Source organism: Myxocyprinus asiaticus, chromosome 44 (genome assembly GCF_019703515.2).
Source record: "Myxocyprinus asiaticus isolate MX2 ecotype Aquarium Trade chromosome 44, UBuf_Myxa_2, whole genome shotgun sequence".
NCBI lineage: Eukaryota > Metazoa > Chordata > Actinopteri > Cypriniformes > Catostomidae > Myxocyprinus > Myxocyprinus asiaticus.
In genome coordinates this window covers 22,789,840-22,814,859 of record NC_059387.1, presented here as the reverse complement: position 1 = coordinate 22,814,859, position 25,020 = coordinate 22,789,840, and the positions used below count along the sequence as shown (strand labels likewise).

The 25,020-nt window shown below is 38.3% G+C and overlaps 1 protein-coding gene across 3 annotated transcripts; it reads left to right on the top strand.

The window, feature by feature from the left end:
* Positions 1-1,825: 1,825 nt before the first annotated feature.
* Positions 1,826-24,543, top strand: LOC127434772 (zinc finger C2HC domain-containing protein 1A-like). Of its 3 annotated transcripts, XM_051687736.1 has the most exons (10): positions 1,826-1,963; positions 7,733-7,803; positions 8,218-8,334; positions 12,767-12,799; positions 14,167-14,308; positions 15,383-15,531; positions 20,574-20,676; positions 22,104-22,209; positions 22,297-22,407; positions 23,447-24,543. In XM_051687736.1, the coding sequence occupies exons 1-10, from the start codon at positions 1,948-1,950 to the stop codon at positions 23,580-23,582; spliced, it is 984 nt and encodes a 327-aa protein (XP_051543696.1). In that variant the 5' UTR covers positions 1,826-1,947; the 3' UTR covers positions 23,583-24,543. The 3 variants fall into 3 exon arrangements, with proteins under 3 accessions (XP_051543696.1, XP_051543697.1, XP_051543698.1); XM_051687737.1 differs by lacking the exon at positions 12,767-12,799; XM_051687738.1 differs by lacking the exons at positions 1,826-1,963; positions 7,733-7,803; positions 8,218-8,334; positions 12,767-12,799 and adding an exon at positions 12,808-13,994.
* The last annotated feature ends 477 nt before the right edge of the window (positions 24,544-25,020 follow it).

Below are 25,020 nucleotides of genomic sequence, written 5' to 3'. Positions count from 1 at the left end.
CAATTCCCAATGTGCTTTTAAGTCCTCGTGGTCGTGTAGTGATTTGCCTCAGTCCAGGTGGTGGAGAACGAATCCCAGTTGCCTCCGCGTCTGAGACCGTCAACCTGTGCATCTTATCATGTGGCTTGTTGAGCGCGTTGCCATGGAGACATAGCGTGTGTGGAGGCTTCATGCCATCCACCGCGGCAACCACGCTCATCTCACCCCGCACCCCACAGAGAACAAACCACATTATAGCGACCATGAGAAGTTTACCCCATGTGACTCTACCCTCCCTAGCAACTGGGCCAATTTGGTTGCTTAGGAGACCTGGCTGCATCACCTGGGAGCCTCATTAGCAGCATCTATATTTTACAATGTATTCTCATATTCCACAGAAGAAACTAAATAGTACAGGTTTTTAAAAAAAAAACATGAGGGTGAGTAAATGGCAGAATTTTCATTTTTAAGTAAGTCAACCGAAAGACAATGTTAGGGTTTATTTAAATTTTGTATTGCAGTTTCATTTCAAGACATAACATTGTAACTTAAAAGAAATCTGACATAAAAAAATAAACAATCTCGTATTATACATTTTAAAAGGTGTCCTGTATTGTAGCTGGAACCACTGAGTTTTGGAGCAGGTGAGTCAAGTGTTCAAAGTTGATGGGCAGTACACAGTGGAAACATCTGAAAAAGATGGCAATAACTAATGAGTCAGTTATCACTGTTAGAACATGATGCTATATTTTAGAAAGGGACCCTGTACTAGTACCTCCTAAAACATTCACACAAAAGTGCTAAAATGCAAAATTCTAATAAATATCACCTTACAACTGCTTTTATTAAATACATTAACATTTTGTACATTGTGTAATATAGGGTATTAATTTATGGTTTGTGCCCCTAAGATCATCTAATAAGATTCATGTTTTATAAAGGCACTATCTGTAATACTGATCTTTTGTAGTGTCTAGTAGTGTGTCTGTTTGGATCTGCCATGTAACATTAAGAGTAAAGGTTTTGACGACACATTTCAGTCAAGAAACTTGGTTAAAATTAAAATAGCAGATGCATACAGTCAGCCAGGTTAGTTTTTAAGCTAATGATCAGGACACTACAAATGGGCAATTTTCAGCTGTCGACATTAACAAGACACTACACATGTTAATAACCGAGAGAAAATGATACGAACCTTAAGTCACAGTATTCCTCTGATGGTGTCCGTTTCTTTAAAAGTTTGCGGCCTTGGAGCTTATCTGTATGTGCTTGATTCCATGCTCATGAGAGCTGTGACGCTGGTCCCACCCTGATAGTAAAATGAAGCATGATTGGTTGAAGACAGAACATGCTTCGATTGTTCCGAGTAATATGGTCATTATCTGATTGGCTTGAGTAGACGAAGGGTGGAGTCCACCTATTTGTGGATTTGTGTACACATCTTGACGCTAGATTTATTTCAAAATCGACAAATGCATGTAGCGATCCGCAAATGCCTAGGAAGCGATCCACAAATAAATGTGTACAATTCACAAATGAATACTGGACAGAGTTGTGTTTGTGAGTTAAAAACATATATTTGTAAATAAATAGTTTTATTTGCCAATCTCATTTTATTTATGTGTGAATTAACTTATTTTTGTGAAACTCCTAACATATATTTTTAAATATCATTCTTTTTATTTGTGAATTTATTTGGATCTCATTCAATTTATTTGTGAACCAATTTCTCTTTCCATTTGTATGTTAATATGCAACAATTCTATCTCCATATTTGCAGGCAATAAAAGACCGTCTGGTCGCCTCCCACGTCCCACCTAGCGGTCAATGCAGGTACTGCACGTCTCTTATCCCTACGGGGAAAAGGGAAAAGACCAATCAAATATACCGATACTAGCATGTGGAGCGGCTACCTAGGAAAGCCTAGCTGCTACAGCATCGATTTTAGTATCTTACCAGGCAAGAAAGATGGAGGAAATAGACGGTAAGGCTTAAAAGAAACAAAAGATGCTTATGTAAATATATTGCGTACGAAGCAATTGACCCATAACCCTGAAACCAAGTGTGTTTTTGTATAGAAGAGCCGCTTTTGGTCAATACGTGCGCCTGTTGTTGAGGTTATCACCATAGAAGAAAATGATGCCCTGCAGGATGATACTGTTAAACTGATGATCTGGTGTTAAATTGCTAATTTTGAGGATTGAGGGGATGTACCCCCGTGTTTTAACAAGGGTGGCTGCAACTATTATGCCTGCAATGCTTTTGTTGTGACATAATCTGAAGTGAAAGGGATGAGCTGCACCACAATAACATTTTTTTCCCCCCTGGCCTGGCTCCTTTTAAAAACATTAATTTTAGGTTAAATACTCTAGGTATTATTTTGGAAAGGGTTGTACCTTTAAAATTGACACTCTTCAGTTCCCTCGGTCCCTCCCTTTTCACATCCTACTGCTTGGTCTTTTCTCATTTGTTTAGCTTATGTAGTGTAAATACACTTTATTTTAGTGGACTGGACAAATAGACCCACCCAAACAGACTGAAAGGGACAGTTCACCCAAAAATAAAAACTGCGGAACAGTTGTTTTTATATTGAACATTCGTTTGACATTAGCTGAACAAATTAAGGGACTGTCGCAAAAGTGCATTTTCTTTTCTTTTTTTTTTTTTTAATTGTAATCATTCCAAGATTCTAAAATATGCGTAGCATCATACAAATAGAATGTAATGGTGTGAATTAAGTGGAGTAGCATGAATAAATAATTTTAAAGCTGTGAATGGATTATTCACAAGGAACTGTAACATTGTTATTACATTGAATTCTAACATTTTCTTCTAACTCATAGAAACAGATGTTGTTTTAACACCTGCAATGCATTCACAAACACATGCAACATATTTCACACTGCTTAGAATTTTATTTTTATATAGATTTTTTTTATTGTTTTTTATTTTCAAATCTATATTACTTTCTGGCCATGTGACCTGATATGTCACACTACCTGTTATATATGTACAAACACATGACACACATCGTACATGACTTGGATTTTGAAAATGTGATTGTGTATTTTTTATGAATTTTTGAAATATTCAAATCAGTATAACTTCCTGGTCATGTGACCTGATGATGTCACACCACCTTTTATATATTTACAAACACCTGTCTTGTGGACAGCGCTCTAGCCTGCAGGATGGTGTTCATTAACGATCAAGCTAATCCTGGCACGTTTGGCGGGCTCCGTTCAGGAGCCAAACATGCAGGTTTCAGAGCTCCGGCTGGGGAGGTCAGATCATGCCCTCTGCTTCAGAGAGGAGATCCCTCCTCAGCGGTATTTCCCAAGGGGGGCCGACCAGTAGCTCTGCCATCTCTGGAAACCATGACTGGTTGGGCCATTTTGGTGCAACCAGTAGAACCGCTTCCCTGTCCTCTCGAATTTTGCATATGACAGAATGGAGGGGGCAGGCCATTTGTGAGCCATGGCATCCACCCTTGGTGAGGCTTGGGACATGGAGTACCAGAGGGGACAGTGGGTTGTCTCTGCGGAGGCAAACAGGTCCACTTCCGCTTTGCCGAATATGTCCCAAATCCTCAGGACTATCTGAGAATGAATCCTCCATTCTCCAGGCATAGCTCCCTGGCAGTACATCAGATCCACGCCGCAGGTCAGGCGGCCTGGGACGTTTGGTGCGCATAAGAAAAGGAGATGGCACTCGCTCCAAAGAAGGAGTCGCCGTGTCAGGCTCAACATTGGCAGTGATCGGATTCCACTCTGGCAATTTATGTAAGCTACTACTGTCAGGTTGTCCAGTTGAACAACATGAAAGAAGCAGCCCCTCCGACCTGAGCGCGTGCAGAGTAGGGCGTGTGCCATGTCTTTGTGAGCTAAGGATACAAATGTCTCCACCAGAACACTGCAGGGGAGGTGGTCAGTCATCTCAATGCAGGCAATGTTGAGAGACCGTAATCAAAAGGGAACAATTGATACTCGTGAATGAGACCGATTTTAACGTAGGGAAACTTGTTTTCATTGGGTTTTCAATTAATAACAACCTACATTTTGATCAGTTCCTCACTCAAATGTACAGGTGCTGGTCATATAATTAGAATATCATCAAAAAGTTGATTTATTTCACTAATTCCATTCAAAAAGTGAAACTTGTATATTATATTCATTCATTACACACAGACTGATATATTTCAAATGTTTATTTCTTTTAATTTTGATGATTATAACTGACAACTAAGGAAAATCCCAAATTCAGTATCTCAGAAAATTAGAATATTGTGAAAAGGTTCAATATTGAAGACACCTGGTGCCACACTCTAATCGGCTAATTAACTCAAAACACGGGCAAAGGCCTTTAAATGGTCTATCAGTCTAGTTCTGTATGCTACACAATCATGGGGAAGACTGCTGACTTGAAAGTTGTCCAAAAGACGACCATTGACACGTTGCACAAGGAGGGCAAGACACAAAAGGTCATTGCAAAAGAGACTGGCTGTTCACAGAGCTCTGTGTCCAAGCACATTAATAGAGAGGCGAAGGGAAGGAAAAGATGTGGTAGAAAAAGTGTACAAGCAATAGGGATAACCGCACCCTGGAGAGGATTGTGAAACAAAACCCATTCAAAAATGTGGGGGAGAACCACTACGCACAGACGTATGCAAGACATGGGTTTCAGCTGTCGCATTCCTTGTGTCAAGCCACTCTTGAACAACAGACAGCGTCTGAAGCGTCTCGCCTGGGCTAAAGACAAAAAGGACTGGACTGCTGCTGAGTGGTCCAAAGTTATGTTCTCTGATGAAAGTAAATTTTGCATTTCCTTTGGAAATCAGGGTCCCAGAGTCTGGAGGATGAGAGGAGAGGCACACAATCCACGTTGCTTGAGGTCCAGTGTAAAGTTTCCACAGTCAGTGATGGTTTGGGGTGCCATGTCATCTGCTGGTGTTGGTCCACTGTGTTTTCTGAGGTCCAAGGTCAACGCAGCCGTATACCAGGAAGTTTTAGAGCATTTCATGCTTCCTGCTGCTGACCAACTTTATGGAGATGCAGATTTCATTTTCCAACAGTACTTGGCACCTGCACACAGTGCCAAAGCAACCAGTATCTGGTTTAAGGACCATGGTATCCCTGTTCTTAATTGGCCAGCAAACTCGCCTGACCTTAACCCCATAGAAAATCTATGGGGTATTGTGAAGAGGAAGATGCGATATGCCAGACCCAACAATGCAGAAGAGCTGAAGGCCACTATCAGAGCAACCTGGGCTCTCATAACACCTGAGCAGTGCCACAGACTGATCGACTTCATGCCACGCCGCATTGCTGCAGTAATTCAGGCAAAAGGAGCCCCAACTAAGTATTGAGTGCTGTACATGCTCATACTTTTCATTTTCATACTTTTCAGTTGGCCAAGATTTCTAAAAACCCTTTCTTTGTATTGGTCTTAAGTAATATTCTAATTTTCTGAGATACTGAATTTGGGATTTTCCTTAGTTGTCAGTTATAATCATCAAAATTAAAAGAAATAAACATTTGAAATATGTCAGTCTGTGTGTAATGAATGAATATAATATACAAGTTTCACTTTTTGAATGGAATTAGTGAAATAAATCAACTTTTTGATGATATTCTAATTATATGACCAGCACCTGTATATGCTGTATGTATTATATGGCATTAGTGACTTGGAATTTATTGCACAAGTTATGAGGACAACTGAGTATTACTCTTTTGCTTCCTGTTTGGAGCATGACATCCACCAGCATCTGCTTTCATTGTATGGAAAACATCTGCTTGGATAATCAGCTAAATAACTTGCATGTAAGTAACTTTTGTGTATCATGGAACAAGAACAATAATAAGGGTTTCACATGAGCATACAGTGTTATTAATTACAGAAGTTTTAGTTGTGGGTAAATTGTCTGTCAATTGATAGAGCAGGGTCTTCACAACACCAAGAGTATGGGCATGCTGGTAACATAAGTTCAAGTATGGCCTGTGTCAAAGGAGGTAGATTGTTTTGTTAAATATTTCAGAAATTAAAATTCATAACAAATACACATTTTAAATCAAAATCCAAGTCGTGTAAGATGTGTTATAGGTGTTTGTAAATATATAACAGGTGATGTGACATCATCAGGTCACATGATCTGGAAGATATATGGATTTGAACATTTCAAAAATTCATAAAAAATACACAAAATCATATTTCCACAATCCAAGTCCTGTAAGATGTGTTATAGGTGTTTGTAAATATATTACAAATGGTGTGACATCATCGGGTCAAATGATCTGGAAGTTATATGGATTAGAATATTTCAGAAATTCATAAAAAATACACAAAATCATATTCCAAATTTCAAGTAATGTAAGATGTGTTAAATGTGTTTGTGAATATATTACAGGTAGTGTGACATCATCAGGTCAAATTAACAAGATGTCAAATGGATTATAGTATTTTAAAAATTTCAGGAAAATTTGCAAAAATATATTTCCACAAACAAAGCTGTGTAAGATATGTAGCAGGTGTGTATAAATACATTGCAGGTGATGTGAGATCTTTAGGTAAAAAAAAACAGAAAGTTGAATATATTTTTTTCATTAAAGCATTCAGTTTACATTAAATAGTTATAACAGGGATATAAATCAAAATAAAATTAAAAATGATCTAGATGTAACTTAATTTGTTTACCAACATAAACATTGCACATGTAAAAAGAACCACTTTTTAATGTAGTCATGGAATAATGTACCTCTTAACTGATATTTGTGCATTTTGCACTTTTGAGACACTCCCTAACTTGGATTGCCCTTGTTGGGATAGCTGTTGAGGGTTTTTAACTTTTGATGCTTAAAACAATTAAATGTATCGAATAACATCATAATTACTTTTGCTATTATGATTTACAGTGTTATCTGTACGAGACAGCATGAACCGCCACTATTTTGCGATTACATTCCAATTAATTTTAAAGGAAGTATCGAATGTATAAAGAATATCCAATATAAAAACACCTTTATCGCAGTAAAATGAAAATTCTTTCATTATTTACTTACCCTCATGCCATCCCAGATGTGTATGACTTTCTTATACTAACACAAATGAAAATCTTTAGAAGAATATCTCCGCTATGTTGGTTCTCACAATGCAAGTAAATGGTGACCAAAATTGTGAAGCACCAAAAGCACATAAAGGCAGCATAAAAGTAATCTATACCACTTCAGTGGTTACATCCATGTCTACAGAAGCAATGTGACAGGTGTGGGCAGGGCTGCAGTTAGAAAATCAGACAATGACAATTCTTACATCTACGTACGCTTCCCTGGCAGCTTTCTCTTTCGTGCGCTGTCTCTGCTGTATGTGTTTTGATGCACTCTACAATATGGAACCTCCCTCCAGCCCGGGCCCGGGACAAAAGGTCCAATTGTCCCCCCTTATCGTCGGCCCTGGGTGTGGGTGAGAAACAGTTCAAAATTTAAGTCCTTTTTTACCATCAGTCTCCACTTTCACATTCTTTTGTTTTTGGTGATTCACATTCTTAGTGCATATCGCCACCTACTGGTCTGAGAGGAGAATTTATATTAAAAAAAGGACTTAAATATTGATCTGTTTCTCACACACACCTATCATAGCGCTTCAGTAGCTTAGTATATACACAATTAAACATATGCATGCGCAAGTATGTGTGTTTGTCTGTGTTATCATGATAGTCTAGTACTATTTATAGTTTTGTTTTGGCTTTCGTTTTCAGAATCTCCTCCCGTTTCTGAAGAGCTGGTGCCCTGCAAAATATGTGGAAGGAATTTCTTTCCAGGGGTTCTTGTAAGTACTTCTAGTATGAGGAAGTAACATCCTGATGACAGTAATTAATTGATTTTTCATTCCATTTTAATGTGGTTTGGCAAACAGACAGTTAAATAAGATAAAATAAGAATGAGGAAAATAAGACATACTGTTCTAAACATAATTGTTATATTACATAGTATATTAAAGAGTTATGTGCATATATATACAGTATGTGTATATAATATGTCCACAGTATAACATTATATTACTATAGTAACACAAAAAGCATCTGTAATGTGGTAAGTGCATTATGTGTTGCCTGGTAATACACTAACCGTTTGCATTATGTTGTTAGTTACTGAATGGATTACTTGTAGGTCATGAAATAAAAACAAGGTATTGTTAATCATTCAGTGCTCAGTTCTTTGGAACACCTTGTTACTGTTGTAGAAAAAACATGTGCCCATCTGTCAGAAGTCAGCGGCAAAGAAAAGGAAGGTGTTTGACTCCAGCAGGCAAAGGGCGGAGGGGACAGATATTTCTACTGTTAAACCCTTAAAACCAAAGGTGAGGAAACCACACTAAAGGCTAATTTATTTATTTTACTGGGTGAACAGACTTTTTGTAGTTCACCCAAAAATTATGACGAATTGCACTGTTTTTGTTCTGCTAAAGTGTTCGTTTGGTGATACTTCTGCTGATCACGCACACCCCTGACATTTTTGACCTAGAACTCTTCTGGTCAAAGAGCATTAATGATTGATTAAAGCTAATCATGGGTGTGGTTTGGACGTCATGTTCTTTATGTATTTTCTTCAACAAACTAATTAAAGGGATAGTTCACCCCAAAATTCAAATTCTCTCATTATTTACTATCATGATATCCCAGGTGTGTATGACTTTCTTACTTCACCAGAACACATTTGAAGAAAAATAGAACAATATCTTAGCTCAGTAGGTCCTTAAAATGGAAGTGGATGGTGATCTGATTTTTGAAGCTCCACAAATCACAGATAGTCAGCATAAACTTCATCCATACGACTGCTGTTAAATTAATGTCTTCTAAAGCGACACGACCGCTTTTGGTGCGAAAAAGATAAATATTTAAGTACTTTAAAAAAAAATCTAAATCATGCTTCCGTTCTGTAGCGGTATGCGCATGTGATGTAATCGCATTGGCATTTGAAACACACGAGAACTGAGGCACGTGAGTCACAGCCAGAAGAGATGCGCTGTTTACAAGTGAGGAGGAGGAACGCTGTACAGAAGCTTCGTTAGTTTTGGTTTAGATCTGTATTTATCTGTTTCTTTACTCACAATGGTGCATTTGTGTGCTTATTCTGGATGTCTCAACCAAGCGGAGAACATGAGATAACCTCTGTATCATGGCAACGGACTACATCACACGAGAGACTGCTTGAACTCCATCCTCTTGTGAAGCTTACTGGAAGCGATGATTTAGAGTTTAAAAAAGTACTTAAATATTGATATTTTTTACACCAAAAACGATCGTATCGCTTTAGAAGACATTCATTTAACCACTGGAGTCGTATCGAAGACCGTCAGCATAAACGTCAGTGATTTTTGGAGCTTCAAAATTTGGATCACCATCCACTTGCATTTTAAAGACATACTGAGCTAAGATTTTTTTCTAATACTCTTCAGATGTGTTCAGGTGAAGAATGAAAGTCATACACACCTGGGATATCATGAGGGTGAGTAAATAATGAGAGAATTTTCATTTTTGGGTGAACTATCCTTTTAATGCAATGATGCACGTAGTACAAAAAAATGCAAGCTTTGTTCACCTAGGGTGCCTTAGTTAAAAGTTTGGCTTCTTGCAATGTAGAAATAAGGCTTTAAATATCACAAGAACTAGAGCCCGAGCAATATGGGATTTTTGAGAATGATACTGATTTTAGAGGGGGAAAATTCACCTATTACCGATATAGTGGCTGATATAGCAAATTTTTGAGCTGGAATGAAAACACCTTTTCTATGTGGATTGTTCACCGACTATGCACTGGTATGACTATGCAAAGGTACTCAGAAGGCTGCTTTCTTAAACAAATATTTTTATCAAAGAATATTTGACATTATTATTATACACTGTCAACAAATTCTAGAAATGAACACTGAGAAAATAAAGAATAAATAAAAATACAATAAATAGCTTAATAAACATCAGTACTGTATGTTTAGTATCAGTCAATTGCTGACCATTTGAATAAAGAATAAATAAAATAAAAATCATTACTGTATGTTTAGTATCAGTCAATTGCTGACCATTAAAATAAAGAATAAATTCAAATAAAATAAATAGCTAAATAAACATCAATACTGTATGTTTAGTATCAGTCAATGGCTGACCATTAAAATAAAGAATAAATACAAATAAAATAAATAGCTAAATAAACATCAGGGGTCAAAATGTATGCACTACTAAATATTTGAGCGTTGCACCATTACATTTATGTTGGACGTAACCCTACGTATAAACTAAATATTTACGGAATCCTGCGACCAGGAGCAACTGATGGAATAAAAAAGCAGACTCACTTAATGACATCAATGAGCTCATGTTTTGGTTGACATGCTTCAGTCCTTTCAACATATATGATAGTGCTGGCATTTACACTCGTTTACATTTATGAGAGAGAGAAATGGGGTGTCACCCGGTGTCAAGTTTCAACACATTCAAAATATATATAATATATTAAAATGAATAAATGTCTATTTTTAAAGCCTGTTGTATTAGTATTTATTTATCACCCCTTATTTATTTTAGGTATATATAGTTATTTACACAGGGCAAATATACTATTTATTAAATCTACTTTTATTACGTATCCTATTTTAATGTCTGGAAAACCAGACTTTTAAATATTACATTTTATAAATGCAACGACTGGAATTGTTCGGTTGAAGGGGGTACCAAACTGTGAATCCTGAACAAAACAGTTTGGTGAATACATGTTTACACGCTGACAAGGTATGAAAGTAGCTACGTGGTTAGCTAGTTAGCTATGAGCTCGTTGACATGGAGAGCAAAAGATGGACTTTATTTACTTTGGAGCATTGTGTCTCACCAACTAGGTACTAACGTAGCGTGATATCAACACTCAACAGACACAATTCACCACTGCACCGTTGTCTGCTGAGCTGCAGAAAGATGCTGTGATGCTTACCTTTCAATCTGCTACATTACTGACTGCACTGACAAACTATAGCTGGCTATCAGCAAACAGACATGAGTGACTTGGTTGTCAGGGACAGGGTTAATGTTATATTAGTGATATAAAATGATGGGGTCATTGTATATTAACTTTCCAGTATGTATTTCACAGACTAGTTAGCAATTTACCGAGAATACACCACTGAACTCTGCCCTGTCTGCAGAGCCACCGTAAGCTCAGAGTCAGCTCTGTAAACAATGGAGTCGGAGCGCGCTCTGCTGGACAAACTACGTAATGACACCAATTCTAAAGCATTGTTTTCTGCATTATATGTTCTGAAAAAAGTTTTCATATCTGCGCATATCGGTAAACATATACGCCAATACCGATATATCGGCGAAAGGCTAATATCGGCTGACCGATATATCTGCCAACCGATATATTGGTCGGGCACTAACAAGGACATTAAAGGGCACTTTCACACTAGATCTTTTATCATGTTCCTGGATCTAGCTGACCATAAGATTTATTTTGTTTGATTGTACGAGAGCTGTTTTACCAATCTCCATTGTGCTCCATAGAACCATACTTGAGTCTGCATTAATAAAGGGCATTTGGAGTTCACTTCATGTTCACAGATGTCCATCTGGACATGAACTGTATGTTATTGGGTATATTATGGAGGAATGTTGCACATTCATCAGTTTCAGCCTCAGACCACTCAGCGTCCTTAAACTGACCGTCTGATGCAGCATTTTAGTTGTGACAACAAACTTAACTTGTTAACAACATGAGCACAAAGGCTAAGAAAATATTGTTATTGTAATTTTTGCCCAGCTTTGAACAGTAAACAGTTTCCAGAACTACTCAAGTTGGTGATGAAAATATTTTGTAAAACATTCCATTTTTTGGAAATATTGAGGCTGTCAAATAGTCAGTAGTGGCATATTTGGCCTTAAGTAGGCTTTTCAAATGAATAAACAACCTCGGTTTCAATGAGATCCCCTGTTCAGAAACTGTTCTTATAGGGCTACTCTTATATGTGACCCAGTGCCGGTTCTGCTTCATAAATGGGCATAACCATAAAAAGAAATAAACTTAATGCAAAGTGTATGTAAACAAAACCAAGTACAAAGACATTAAAAAACAAAACAAAAGAGAGCACGCCTTCTCAGGAACTATGAACATTATACTGTAAATGTTACACAGAAGGCACATTTCTAGATTTTCACCAATACTGGGGCACAGCCCCCATCAAGTACAATAACTAGCTTACCTTGATGTTGTAGGGGAAATGTACGTTCTTGAGGATATTGTGTAGCATTAATGCAACTATGTACTAAAACTTCTCTAGACTTTTTCACCTCACACAGCATCAGTTGAAGTCTTCTAGTATCTCATTACTGTGTGAGAAACTGCTCCAAACGATTCAGTCCATGCGTGAACTGTCCAAAATGATTCAGACTGAATTGCGTGCCGATTCAGGCTGTGTTGCTAGCATGCTAGACCAATACATTAAAAAGAACCGACTCAAAAGAGTGATTCATTCACAAATCTGGCATCGCTAGTTCTGATTCCACATCCAGTTCTACACATCCTATACAAACCTCCCTAGTAAGGCTTTCAATGTTGCGGGGAAGGCGCCATTACATTTTTGAAGCGCACATGTTGCAGTTTGTTCGACACATGCTGAAATTGGCTCGGTAGATCGGCTAAAGAGAGAGCACCATAGGCGATCACCTAAGTCAATTAATGGGTTGACCTGCCCTGTTTTTAACCCAGTGTCCTGAAATATTCTGAAACCCCTCTTAATTATGTTTCAGTTACACAGTTCCAGCAGCTCTAAATCTGATAAAGTAAGTGCAATGCTTGATTTTTTTTTTTGGTTTGTTTGTTTTTTTGTCATTACCACTGAATTTATATTTCACTATGCTTCTAACATAATGACCTCAGTGTTTAATATCTGTGGTAATTGGAAGATCTATCCTCTTTTGAAATGCATAAATTAAAGCACTGATTATTGACACCGAGGCAAAATTCACTAATATCACCAGCAAAATCTTTCTAACGTAGCTTTTTTCATGCTGAGAATGCAGGCAACTCTAGCCTTTGCTTGTTGAGGTCATTTTAATTGTTGGTTTGGAAAAACAACTAGATTTTTTAAATGAGAACACTCAAAAGTTATTTAACATTTAACATACTGTAAATGTTAACCAAGAGCACCCAAAGAAACCCATGTTAAATCTAACTATTACAGTGATCTGAGCAGTGAAACCTGAGAATGCTGTGACACATGCATGAAGTTTTAGTGAAACTTTAGGCCATAATGAAAAAGCAGCTACAACCACTTTCTGTACTACATCTTTCAGTCCTGTTCATCTTCAAAGAGAAGCTTTGCCAGTGGAAGTAATCTTGATTTTGTGTGCCTTTGTGTTATTTTTTTATTTGTATGTTGATGGTTATTCTTACCTTACACTCTTGTCAATGTATCCTGACATATACAATACACATTTATTGTGTAAATGTGTAAAATGTTTGTCGGAATTTCCAGTTACTGAACCAAATTTAACTATTGCACCATAAAGGTGCTGAAAGCAATGTTAGCCGTTCTTCATTAGACACATCCCTTCTTTCCAAAACCCCGCCTTACAGAGACGCACCCACACAAAGTCTGCAAAGTCTGTCAGGTCCAACTTAAAAACCTGGTGATTTTCACACATTTTAACTTCATGTCATTTAGAGTGCAAAGCAACAAATATATTTAAAAACTGGTGAACTTTATTAAAAGATATTGAATGTTTCTTATTTCTTATTCATAAATATTTACCTTATTTTTTCTGAGCATCCAGAGACATTAGTTCTTATTTGAATTCACCAAGAACATCCTTAGACCTTAATGCAAAGGTCCTCTTGTTACTTTCTGCATTCTTTTCTCAAACTTATAAATCCACTCTTCCGTGACACTATCTGCATGGCGTTGAGCGGAGCATTGACACCCTGATGCAAGTTATGTTGAAGCCTCTTGACACTAAACCTTGTATAGGTTCAACAGTAGGTACTACATGTCTCATGGCACCTATTTCAGTGATATCTGGCAGGTATTTAATTAAAAAAAAATTAACAGCACCTTTAATTTGCCTGCTAGTAGTTCAGCAGTTTTTTGTTTTTCTTGTCCCTGTTCAATATGCCTCTGTTATTGAACTGCATGTTTACTTTCAAACAGCCTGAACCACCCAAGAAGCAGTCTAATTGGCGGCGAAAGCATGAAGAATTTATTGCCACCATTCGAGCTGCCAAAGGCTTAGATCAAGTTATGAAAGATGGAGGACCCCTTCCTCCACCCCCTCCTCCGTCCTATGACCCAGGTGAAGAAACACACACACACACACACACATGTGTACAGTGTACACACGTTCAGTACACACACATACACAGAATCACAGGCTGAGATTATAATGAAACAGGTAATCACAGTAATGTCTTGTGCAAAGATGTAACCACCAGGCATGTAGATAGCACTGGGCTTCCGGGGCTATAGCCCCGAATAATTTTTCTCTAGCCCCAAACTCTTTCTCCCTCATTCCCGTACCCTGCATCTATTTTCCCTATGGTTGCAAGGAGCTGTGGCATTGCCCCTCCCCCGCTTTAACACAAGCAGAAAGTTGCTGGCGCGCGACTCAGTGGCTGTGTTCACAATAGCATACAACCATACTACTCTTACTGTTTATGCAATATATAGAGTCGGCCAAACTAGTAAGAGTAGTATGCTAGTATGCTGTTCAAAACAGAGAAAGAGACACTGCATCGCTCTCGCGTATTTGAGTGAGCGACTGAAAGCGGAGTGTATTGGAGCAAAAAGGTGATCAGAAATGGATATCCAACAGTTTTGTGTTAAAAGACACACACCACACAATTTGCCAGATGGGAAAAAGGGAGCAAGAAGCAGTAAAAACATGGTTTTGTTTGTGCTCGGCAGGTTAACATGTTGTTCCAGAGTAGCTTTTGGCTGGAGAGAGTAAACCAGTGGCATATACAGGATATAAACTACAGCTAAATTCCTCAAAGCTCATCAAAGAATGAAGACGAATTAATAATAAGCTATGGAACTGTCGATTGTACACAATGTGCGATGAACTACGGAAAGGCAGAAGGGACAAAATTTTAAAATATATAGTATTAAAAGCACACAATTTTTGATCTTTGAGTAGCATATCTGAGACAAAAGTGAGTGGGACATTTTATTTGTTTCAGTAATATTTAAATATGAATTACATAAATGACACCTCACAGATGTAAAATGTAACATTTTTATTATAAAGTGTTTTATATTTCTGTATTTCATCAAAGGTACCTTACGTATCCACAGTGGTCTGGGCTAAGCCCTGAATATCCACTGACCCTAGAAACGCCCCGGTAACAACTAAGTTTGACTGTTTCAGATTACATCCAGTGCCCGTATTGCCAGCGGCGCTTCAGTGAGAATGCAGCAGATCGTCATATAAAATTCTGTAAAGAAAAAGCATCCCGAATTTCCAACAAGAGCAAGGTTCCTGGAAGTGATAAAGTCAAGCCCCCTGCTAGGACTCAGGTAAGGCTTTACTTCACTTGGAATTAGTCTATGGTGTGTCTCTTCAAGTATTACATTTAGTAGTTGACAGTTGACAGTTTTGTACCTTTTTACCATTACCACACATTGACATGTTTTTCACTGCCGCTGACCTTATTTAAATGATTACCCCTTTGTTATTTATTTTTACCTAAAAATTTTTGCATGAAGCTTAACATTTATTTTAACCACACTTTCAAAGTTTACAGGATTGTTTCTGTCATTGCCTCTGATTTTGACCTTTCCTCTTTTCAAGGAAATAATAAATAAATATCTAAATAAATACACTGATCAGCCACAACATTAAAACCACTAATATTGTGTAGATCCCCCTCGTGCCGCCAAAACAGCGCCAACCCGCATCTCAGAATAGTATTCTGAGATAATATTCTTCTTAACACAATTGTACAGAGCGGTTATCTGAGTTACCGTAGACTTTGTCAGTTCAACCAATCTGGCCATTCTCTGTTGGCCTCTCTCATCAACAAGGCATTTCCATCTGCAGAACTGCTGCTTACTTGATGTTTTTTGTTTTTGGCACTATGCGGAGTAAATTCTAGAGACTGTTGTGTGTGAAAATCCCAGGAGATCAGCAGTTACAGAAATACTCAAACCAGCCCGCCCGGCACCAACAGTCATCCATGCAATTATCTAATCAGCCAATCGTGTGGCAGCAGTGCAGTTCTTAAAATCAAGCAGAAACGGGTCAGGAGCTTCAGTTAATGTTCACATCAACCATCAGAATGGGAAATTTTTTTGATTTTGACCGTGGCATGATTGTTGGTGAGAAAAATAGCATCTCAGAATGCTATTCTGAGATGCCGGTTAGCGCTGTTTTGGCGGCACAAGGCTGACCTACACAATAGGCAGGTGGTTTTAATGTTGTGGCTGAAAGGTGTGTATGTATGTATATATATATATGTATGTATAATTATACATATATATGTATGTATAATTATATACATATAAATGTATTACTTTTATTTTAATAAAAAGATACATATTGTACATTTTGAGCATGGACTAAACCATTACAGTTGTGCTCAAAAGTTTGCATACCCTTGGAGAATTGGTAATATATGTACCATTTTTTAAAGAAAACATGAGTGAGCAGGCAAAACAAATTTCTTTTATTTCTTATGGGATTCGTATTCAACTGTAGGTTATAACAGAATGGCACAATCATAAAACAAAACATGGCAACAAAGAAGAAAATGAAATGACCCCTGTTCAAAAGTCTGCATACCCTTAGTTCTTAATACTGTGTATTGCCCCCTTTAGCATCAATGACAGCGTGCAGTCTTTTGTAATAGTTGTTTATGAGGCCCCAAATTCTTGCAGGTGGTATAGCTGCCCATTCGTCTTGGCAAAATGCCTCCAGGTCATGCAAAGTCTTTGGTCGTCTTGCATGAACCGCACGTTTGTGATCTCCCCAGAGTGGCTCGATTATATTAAGGTCAGGAGACTGTGATGGCCACTCCAGAACCTTCACCTTTTTCTGCTGTAACCACTGGAGGGTCAACTTGGCCTTGTGCTTAGGGTCATTGTCGTGCTGGAAAGTCCAAGAGCGTCCCATGCGCAGCTTTCATGCAGAAGAATGCAAATTGTCTGCCAGTATTTTCTGATGACATGCTGCATTCATCTTTCCATCAATTTTCACAAGATTCCCTGTGCCTTTAGAGCTCACACACCCCCAAAACATCAGTGAGCCACCACCATGCTTCACAGTGGGGGTGGTTTTCTTTTCACTATAGGCCTTGTTGACCCCTCTCCAAACATAGTGCTTATGGTTGTGACCATATACAGTGCATCCGGAAAGTATTCACAGCGCTTCACTTTTTCCACATTTTGCTATGTTACTGCCTTATTCCAAAATGGATTAAATTCATTATTTTCCTCAAAATTCTACAAACAATACCCCATAATGACATCGTGAAAGAAGTTTGTTTGAAATCTTTGCAAATTTATTAAAAATAAAAAACGAAAAAAATCACATGTACATAAGTATTCACAGCCTTTGTCATGACACTCATAATTGAGCTCAGGTGCATCCTGTCTCCACTGATCATCCTTGAGATGTTTCTACAACTTGATTGGAGTCCACCTGTGGTAAATTCAGTTGATTGGACATGATTTGGAAAGGCACACACCTGTCTATATAAGGTCCCACAGTTAACAGTGAATGTCAGAGCACTAACCAAGCCATGAAGTCCAAGGAATGGTCTGTAGACCTCCGAGACAGGATTGTATCGAGGCACAGATCTGGGGAAGGGTACAGAAAAATTTCTGCAGCATTGAAGGTCCCAATGAGCACACTGGCCTCCATCATCCGTAAATGGAAGAAGTTTGGAACCACCAGGACTCTTCCTAGCGCTGGCCGCCTGGCCAAACTGAGCGATCGGGGGAGAAGGGCCTTAGTCAGGGAGGTGACCAAGAACCCGATGGTCACTCTGACAGAGCTCCAGCATTTCTCTGTGGAGAGAGGAGAACCTTCCAGAAGAACAACCATCTCTGCAGCACTCCACCAATCAGGCCTGTATGGTAGAGTGGCCAGATGGAAGCCACTCCTCAGCAAAAGGCACATGACAGTCCGCCTGGAGTTTACCAAAACGTACCTGAAGGACTCTCAGACCATGAGAAACAAAGATTGAACTCTTTGGCCTGAATGGCAAGCGTCATGTCTGGAGGAAACCAGGCACCGCTCATCACCTAGCCAATACCATCCCCACAGTGAAGCATGGTGGTGGCAGCATCATGCTGTGGGGATGTTTTTCAGTGGCAGGAACTGGGAGACTAGTCAGGATCGAGGGAAAGATGAATGCAGCAATGTACAGAGACATCCTTGATGAAAACCTGCTCCAGAGTGCTCTGGACCTCAGACTGGGGCGAAGGTTCATCTTCCAACAGGACAACGACCCTAAGCACACAGCCAAGATAACAAAGGAGTGGCTCCGGGACAACTCTGTGAATGTCCTTGAGTGGCCCAGCCAGAGCCCAGACTTGAACCCAATTGAACATCTCTGGAGAGATCTGAAAATGGCTGTGCACCGACGCTCCCCATCCAACCTGTGTGCCAGAAGCTGTGTGGCATGTCAAGGTGTTGTCATTTGTGGCATTGGTGCAGTAAAGGCTTCTTTCTGGCAACTCGACCATGCAGCTCATTTTTGTTCAAGTATCGTCGTATTGTGCTCCTTGAAACAACCACTCCGTCTTTTTCCAGAGCAGCCTGTATTTCTCCTGAGGTTACCTGTGGTTTTTTCTTTGTATCCTGAACAATTCTTCTGGCAGTTGTGGCTGAATTCTTTCTTGGTCTACCTGACCTTGGCTTGGTATGAAGAGTTCCCAGAATTTTCCACTTCTTAATAAGTAATTGAACAGTACTGACTGGCATTTTCAAGACTTTGGATATCTTTTTATATCCTTTTCCATCTTTATAAAGTTCCATTACACAACACAACACTACACAAAAACAGTTTCGTTGAGTCTCTCTCTCTCTCTCTCTCCCCGAGTCTCTCCCCGACTGCAGCTCTCGCCGAGGCTTTATCTCTCTCCCATTAACACTGTAATCAGCCACAGCTTGGCGAGATATTCTGCTGCAGGTGTCCAACCCGGCCTCGCTCCGCACAGTCGCTGCTCGGCCTGCCCTGCTCACCACGGTGCACCACTGTTTGGAGAGCTTTTTTTTTGGTGACTGACTGACACTTGGCAATAAACAGAACTGTTTAAGTGGGTGGCACTGAAGTGTATGTGTGTGTGTGTGTGTGTGTGTGTGTGTGTGTGTGTGTGTGTGTAATTAGGGTTCCCACAGTCATGAAAAACCTGGAAATATTGGGGGAAATGTCATGGGAATCTTAAAAATCGTGCATATACATTTATTTTATTTTATTTATTTATTTTTTTCAGTTTTCCTCCACTTAAAAATCTCATTAAGTTTCGCTCTTGTGTGGAGTAAAACATGCTCACAAGCCATAGTGATTTCTGATTTGCGAACAAATTTTTCTCGTGAGCCTGTGAATTTGTCAAAGGAGTCTGAATGATTAATTTGCAACTTGGTCTGAATCAAAATGATATCCAGCAATCTCAAATGACTGGAAAGGACATGAAATTGCATTGGTCAAAAACACTTCAAAAATGCATTACATTTTATCCTGCATATGGGTTTTTGTATTTAATTTATTCTCAGATACTGCAAAAATTTGAATTACTACAAAATCTACAAAAAACACATGAAAGAACACACGTTAGGTCAACAATATTTCCCCAAATGTTGTCCCAGTCAGCCTAATAGAGTTGTCTGAACAATTTCATATTGCACATGTTGCTGATTTGCGAATTCTGCAACATAAATAAAATATTGCAAGAATTGTAATGTGAATGAAATATGCGGTTATTGGCATAGTCTTATTTTTGCTATTTGTTGACTTTATATATGCTGTTGTCGTTGTTTTGTTTTGTTTTTTGTGGCCACTTAGTTCATTGTTATGTGGGGATTTGAAGATCTCATCTTTTTACTTAATGAAGTTTGTTGATTGTCACTGTTATTGAGGTTGGTGGGTATGTGTGTGTTAATCAAACTGTTGTTTGTATTGTTTTTCTTTACAAGACGATCCTTTCTTCTGAGGCAAAAATTGCATTGTATTGCTATTTGATCATTTGTTGAACAAGATATCCATAGTTACCTTGACAAGATTTTATTAGCTGCCTTGACAAGATTTTATTAGTTGAACAAAGTATTTTGAATTTAGTGATTAAATTCAACTGACTAAACAAAGCAATGTCGCTCAGAACAATTATTAAGACAGTTGTTGAGAGAAATCAAAAACATATTGCACTGATTTTTTTTCTTTGCTCAACGATTTTGTTTTTTTACAGTGAAGGAGAATAAATGTTGGTCTGCTGAATGCATATAAATGATAGCCACTTCCTCAATCTTGCCTTAATTATTTTCCACACAGTTAGACCATCATTTGTTTACAATGCAGTGAATGTATTGGTGTAAACAATGCATATCCCTGTGTCTTCAGTACAAACCTCCTCCACCAGTGAAGGTCAACTCTCCTGCTGTATCCACTGTGTCCTCCTCTCGTCTACCTCAGCGCTCAACCTATGGGCAGGGTGCTGGCACAGGTATGGAATAATATAGATCTTATTCATGCTAGTGCCATTTTTGATTTTTAATGACAATGAGGCTGTGAGAGTTTAACTTACAGTCTCTTCAATGGGCTGTACTGCAGTTTAAAGAGTTTTTGGATTGTTCTGCAGACAAAACATGAACAAAAATCTGTTCAAGATCATTCAGTATAAAGAACTCTAGACAACACGAGTTGTGGAAAATCTGATGTGATCTAGGAACTTTATACAGCTTTATACCATTCGTGCCATTGAAGAGATAAGTCTATCCCTCACAGCCTCGTTGTCATTCCCATTAAAAATAAAAAATGGCACTAGTGTGATTATATCAAGTAAAGTGTTGTATCTTACACATTTAAAGCCAGTTCGGCAGAGAGTTTTTTAGAGATTCCTTGCAAAGTGTTTGTCCACTTGAGGAGGGTTTAGCGAGCAAGAAAGCATCCCTCTTATCAATAAAATGTACAAATGCATCAGAGCCACAGCCTTGCTGTTAGCATTTGTGCTTCAGACATATAGAGCTTATTCAGAGTAGCGCCATATTTCAATTTTGACGGGAATGAAAACAAGGCTGTGAGGTATAGACTTAGTGTCTTCAATGGGTTGTACTGTTGTTTAAAGTGGTGTTAATCCAAAAAAGGAGTGTCCTTGCCAAGATGTGCAGCCAAGTAAAGACTTTAGTTGCCCATGTTTTAGAGACTGTTTAGGATATTGCATTAGATGTAGTACGTTGTTACAGCAATCATGTGTTCACAAAGCAAGTTACGCATTCTTACTAGCAATAAGTAACTTACGTTCAAGTTCACCTATGCATGCATTTGTTTCTTTGTCTGTGAAATATTGCATTCATGCTGTCGTTGCTGTGGATATATTGAAGTTCAGGAGCTCGAGCCCTGAATTAGTTGATATTGATACAGATCAAATGGGGCAATCTGCACCATACTTTGATTTGATTATTTAAATAAACCGTATTCTTTCTAGAATTTTACTCCTAAAACATTAATGCATTGATAATATCTTGCAGTGTTATTTTTTCTCGTCATATTTTCTGAACAGTATTTTTAAATTATAATCATTTATCGCCATGAAGCATTTTCTTCCGTCACATCTTCGTTAATGTTAAAATAGTTTTCGTCAGTAATATCATTGACGAGATTAACATTCTTCACAGGACCGATGATAGTCTGAGAGAGACGATTTTGGTCATTACTCAATTTGGACTTAATGTGTTGTTACTGCATTTTGCCTTTCCATGGTAGAGTTGGTTTCTGTAATTTCTCCAATTTCACTGTCAGTGCATCTATTAAAATGACCAAGACCTGTTCCTAGAAACCATAAGTGCCCTTAACATTCATATTGAAATATGGTGTTACAAGAATAGCAATTGAAACTGTCATTAAAAAACTCCTTTCCTTGTGCATATTCAGGGATTCCCAGCAGTAAAACCTCATCCACTGGCTCAGTGAGAAGCATGTCGTCTGGATACTCTCCTTTACGGAACACCTCCTCTGGCCTGACCAGCCCTCCTTCTGAGTAAGGCACCAATTAACTGACTTATCCTGATTTTTACATTTTTCCACCTTAAAGGCCTGATTTACATCATTATGGTTGTGTTTGCAGAGTGAACATGAAACCCAAAGGCTTTGTTTCTCAAAGCTCCCTAAAAAGTCCATCCTCTGGAATAGGGATGAATAAAAAGAAGGTCCAAAATGCAGACAACTATAATTCAAGGTATTACTTTGCAAGAACTTTACTGTTACTTGTACTGCATTAGTATACTGGATTACACTCTGTTCACATCTGAGACTTGAGGGACTGAATGTCAATATAGTGGACTAAAAGGTTTGTCAGTTCCTATATGGCCCCTTAAAGGTGCACTTAGTGATTCATAAAAACACTGTTGACATTTGAACTCAACTGCCAAAACAAACACACCCCTCCCTTCAGTGCTCCTTTCGAAGCTCCACCTACAATAATTCAGTAAGTTGCTACTGCTAAGATAACTTGCAGAGAAGACGAGACGTTTTACGCACACCAGCTCCAGACACTCACAACTCTCCTGCTACTAAATCTAACATCACATCAACAGCATATATGGGTTCTGTGATACATAGCAAAATTTATGTTACCCACCTATTGAGAAGAAAATGAGCAGCTTCTGCATCCGTCTTCAAGCCTTTACCTCTCAGAGGTCTCTCCACCGCTGAAAAGCCTTGCCGATGTTGACGCAGCTCCTAGCCCTTGACTTATCATAATCTTTCTTTTTTAGTTTATATTCGTCTGACCTTTTTCTCTTGGTCTGTTTCTCAGCCATTTGTCCTCCTTGGAGTTTAGAAAGTTCGCATCAGCCAGATTTGCCGTAGCTCTTCTAATGAATATCCCTCTCGCTCTGCCCCCATCCCCCATCCTGTGCACATGCAAGAACCACCCCCTTTTGCTGATTGGCTGGAGTAGTGTTGTGTGGATCAGTCTGATCCTCTTTGTTTTTGTCCCATTTACAGAGCCGGGGCTGTGTACAAATACTAGATTTTTTTTCAACCCACCCACAGAACGGACAGCTACCAGACTGTTAGGAGATATTTGCAGAATTTGACAAAAAGTGTATTGGATTAGAATTACTGAGTGCGCCATTAAGCTCTTGTCTTTTTATGCACTGATGTATTGTAGTGCCTTTTTAAGCATGTTTTACCATTAGGCCTTGAATACAGTTGTTTAAAAAAGTCCACTTCATGTCACTGAAATCTTAAGTAATGAATTCCTCTTTTGTTAGGAATGATGTGAAAAACGAGAATGAAATCAGTTACTCCACAACAGGCGCCAAGTTCTGCCATGAATGTGGGACCAAGTACCCAGTGGACTGGGCCAAGTTCTGCTGCGAGTGTGGGATAAAAAGAATGTGCATTTAAAAAGACTGATTCGCTGTTTGATTAATGCTGAGAATTTCCAGCCCCATAATCCATGAGCATAAATGTCACCTCTATTTAAATATATTTACACCCCCACCCCCCATATACAGTCTACCCCCAAGTGCAATATGATTGGTTACTGCTACAAAAGAAGTATTATTTTACCATATCACCATCATAGGTATGATAAATTGATGTTAAATTGACTTCAATGATTTTAAGTCAGTAGATGGGCCTATTAAAGGGGACCATATTGTAACATGCAACCATTCTAATGGTTTAATGGCAATAGCTTAATGTAGTATTTCTATGTGAGAGACTGAAGAATTTAAGTGCTATCATTTAATTTAAAATACAATTATTTGTTTTGTTTGTTTTTTACATTGAAAAGGTTTCTAGGGTTCTAGGTTAAGTAGGTTGAAAAACAGTTCTTACACTGAGCAATCAAATATTTCACTTTGAGGTTTTTTTATATACATTTTTGATTGTTTATTTGTTTTGTGTGTTTTTTAATAGTATTCAAAATGTCATGTAGAAATTGTCGTACATATAGTAGACGTACAATCCATCACATATCTGTTCAATCTGTCAAAAATTTTCACACATAAATACAGCTTTTAAACTCAAAGGTAACTGAATTGTAGTTTCTGAACCATCCTACTACAACATATATTAAGTAGCTTTAAAACTATATTCTGTTGCTGCAGAGCCTTTAAGCTTTATCACTGCTGTCAAGGGTGAGAGAGGTTATGCATTTAGAGCATCACTCTGCACCTTGCTGCGCTTGTACTACTGCAGTGCTGATCTGTCCGCATACATTATAGCTTATGAATACCCACAACCTGGATTATGACAGAAAATGTGCAGTTTTAGGATTGAATGGTAAAAATGTCTCCTGAATTAAACTGAACCTACATAAATAAAGTGGGAAACAGAGCTCAGATTGTGTCCTTACATTTAATTATGATTGATGTGTTTTATTGCATTGTGTCAATATGCACTCTTTAGCTCCATGTTTCATTCTCTCTCTCTCTCTGAATGCAATACTTCCCTGCAGATGCTGGCAGGACATTAGGGAAAACATTTGTCACAGATGGGAGAAATGGAAAACAATATATTTTTAATCATATATTAACTTCCAAAGCTCTATCTGGAGAATTTTTGAAACGGAGTAGCCTATTGTACCTTCATATATAAATATATTTACTGTAGATAATTAGAAAAGGTGAGAAATGCAACTACTCTATTAAATAATATGAAGCAGAGCATTATTTTTTTAGGCCTGGAGAACTGGCCTTGAAACAGAAACTTAATGTGTTACATACAGCATCTCAAAACTATCTGCAATTAAACTCATACAAGTTCTGAACTATGTCCATGTTTAAGTTTCTGCACCCACAGTAATCGTTTGGCATTCTGATGCCAATATCACATACTG

What these genes read in the sequence shown, in the direction of transcription:
- LOC127434772 (XM_051687736.1), top strand. An exon ending in AGCCCCCTGCTAGGACTCAG is followed by an intron (nt 15,532 to 20,573) that starts GTAAGGCTTTAC and finishes CTGTGTCTTCAG; the next exon opens with TACAAACCTCCTCCACCAGT. An exon ending in CTGACCAGCCCTCCTTCTGA is followed by an intron (nt 22,210 to 22,296) that starts GTAAGGCACCAA and finishes TTGTGTTTGCAG; the next exon opens with AGTGAACATGAAACCCAAAG.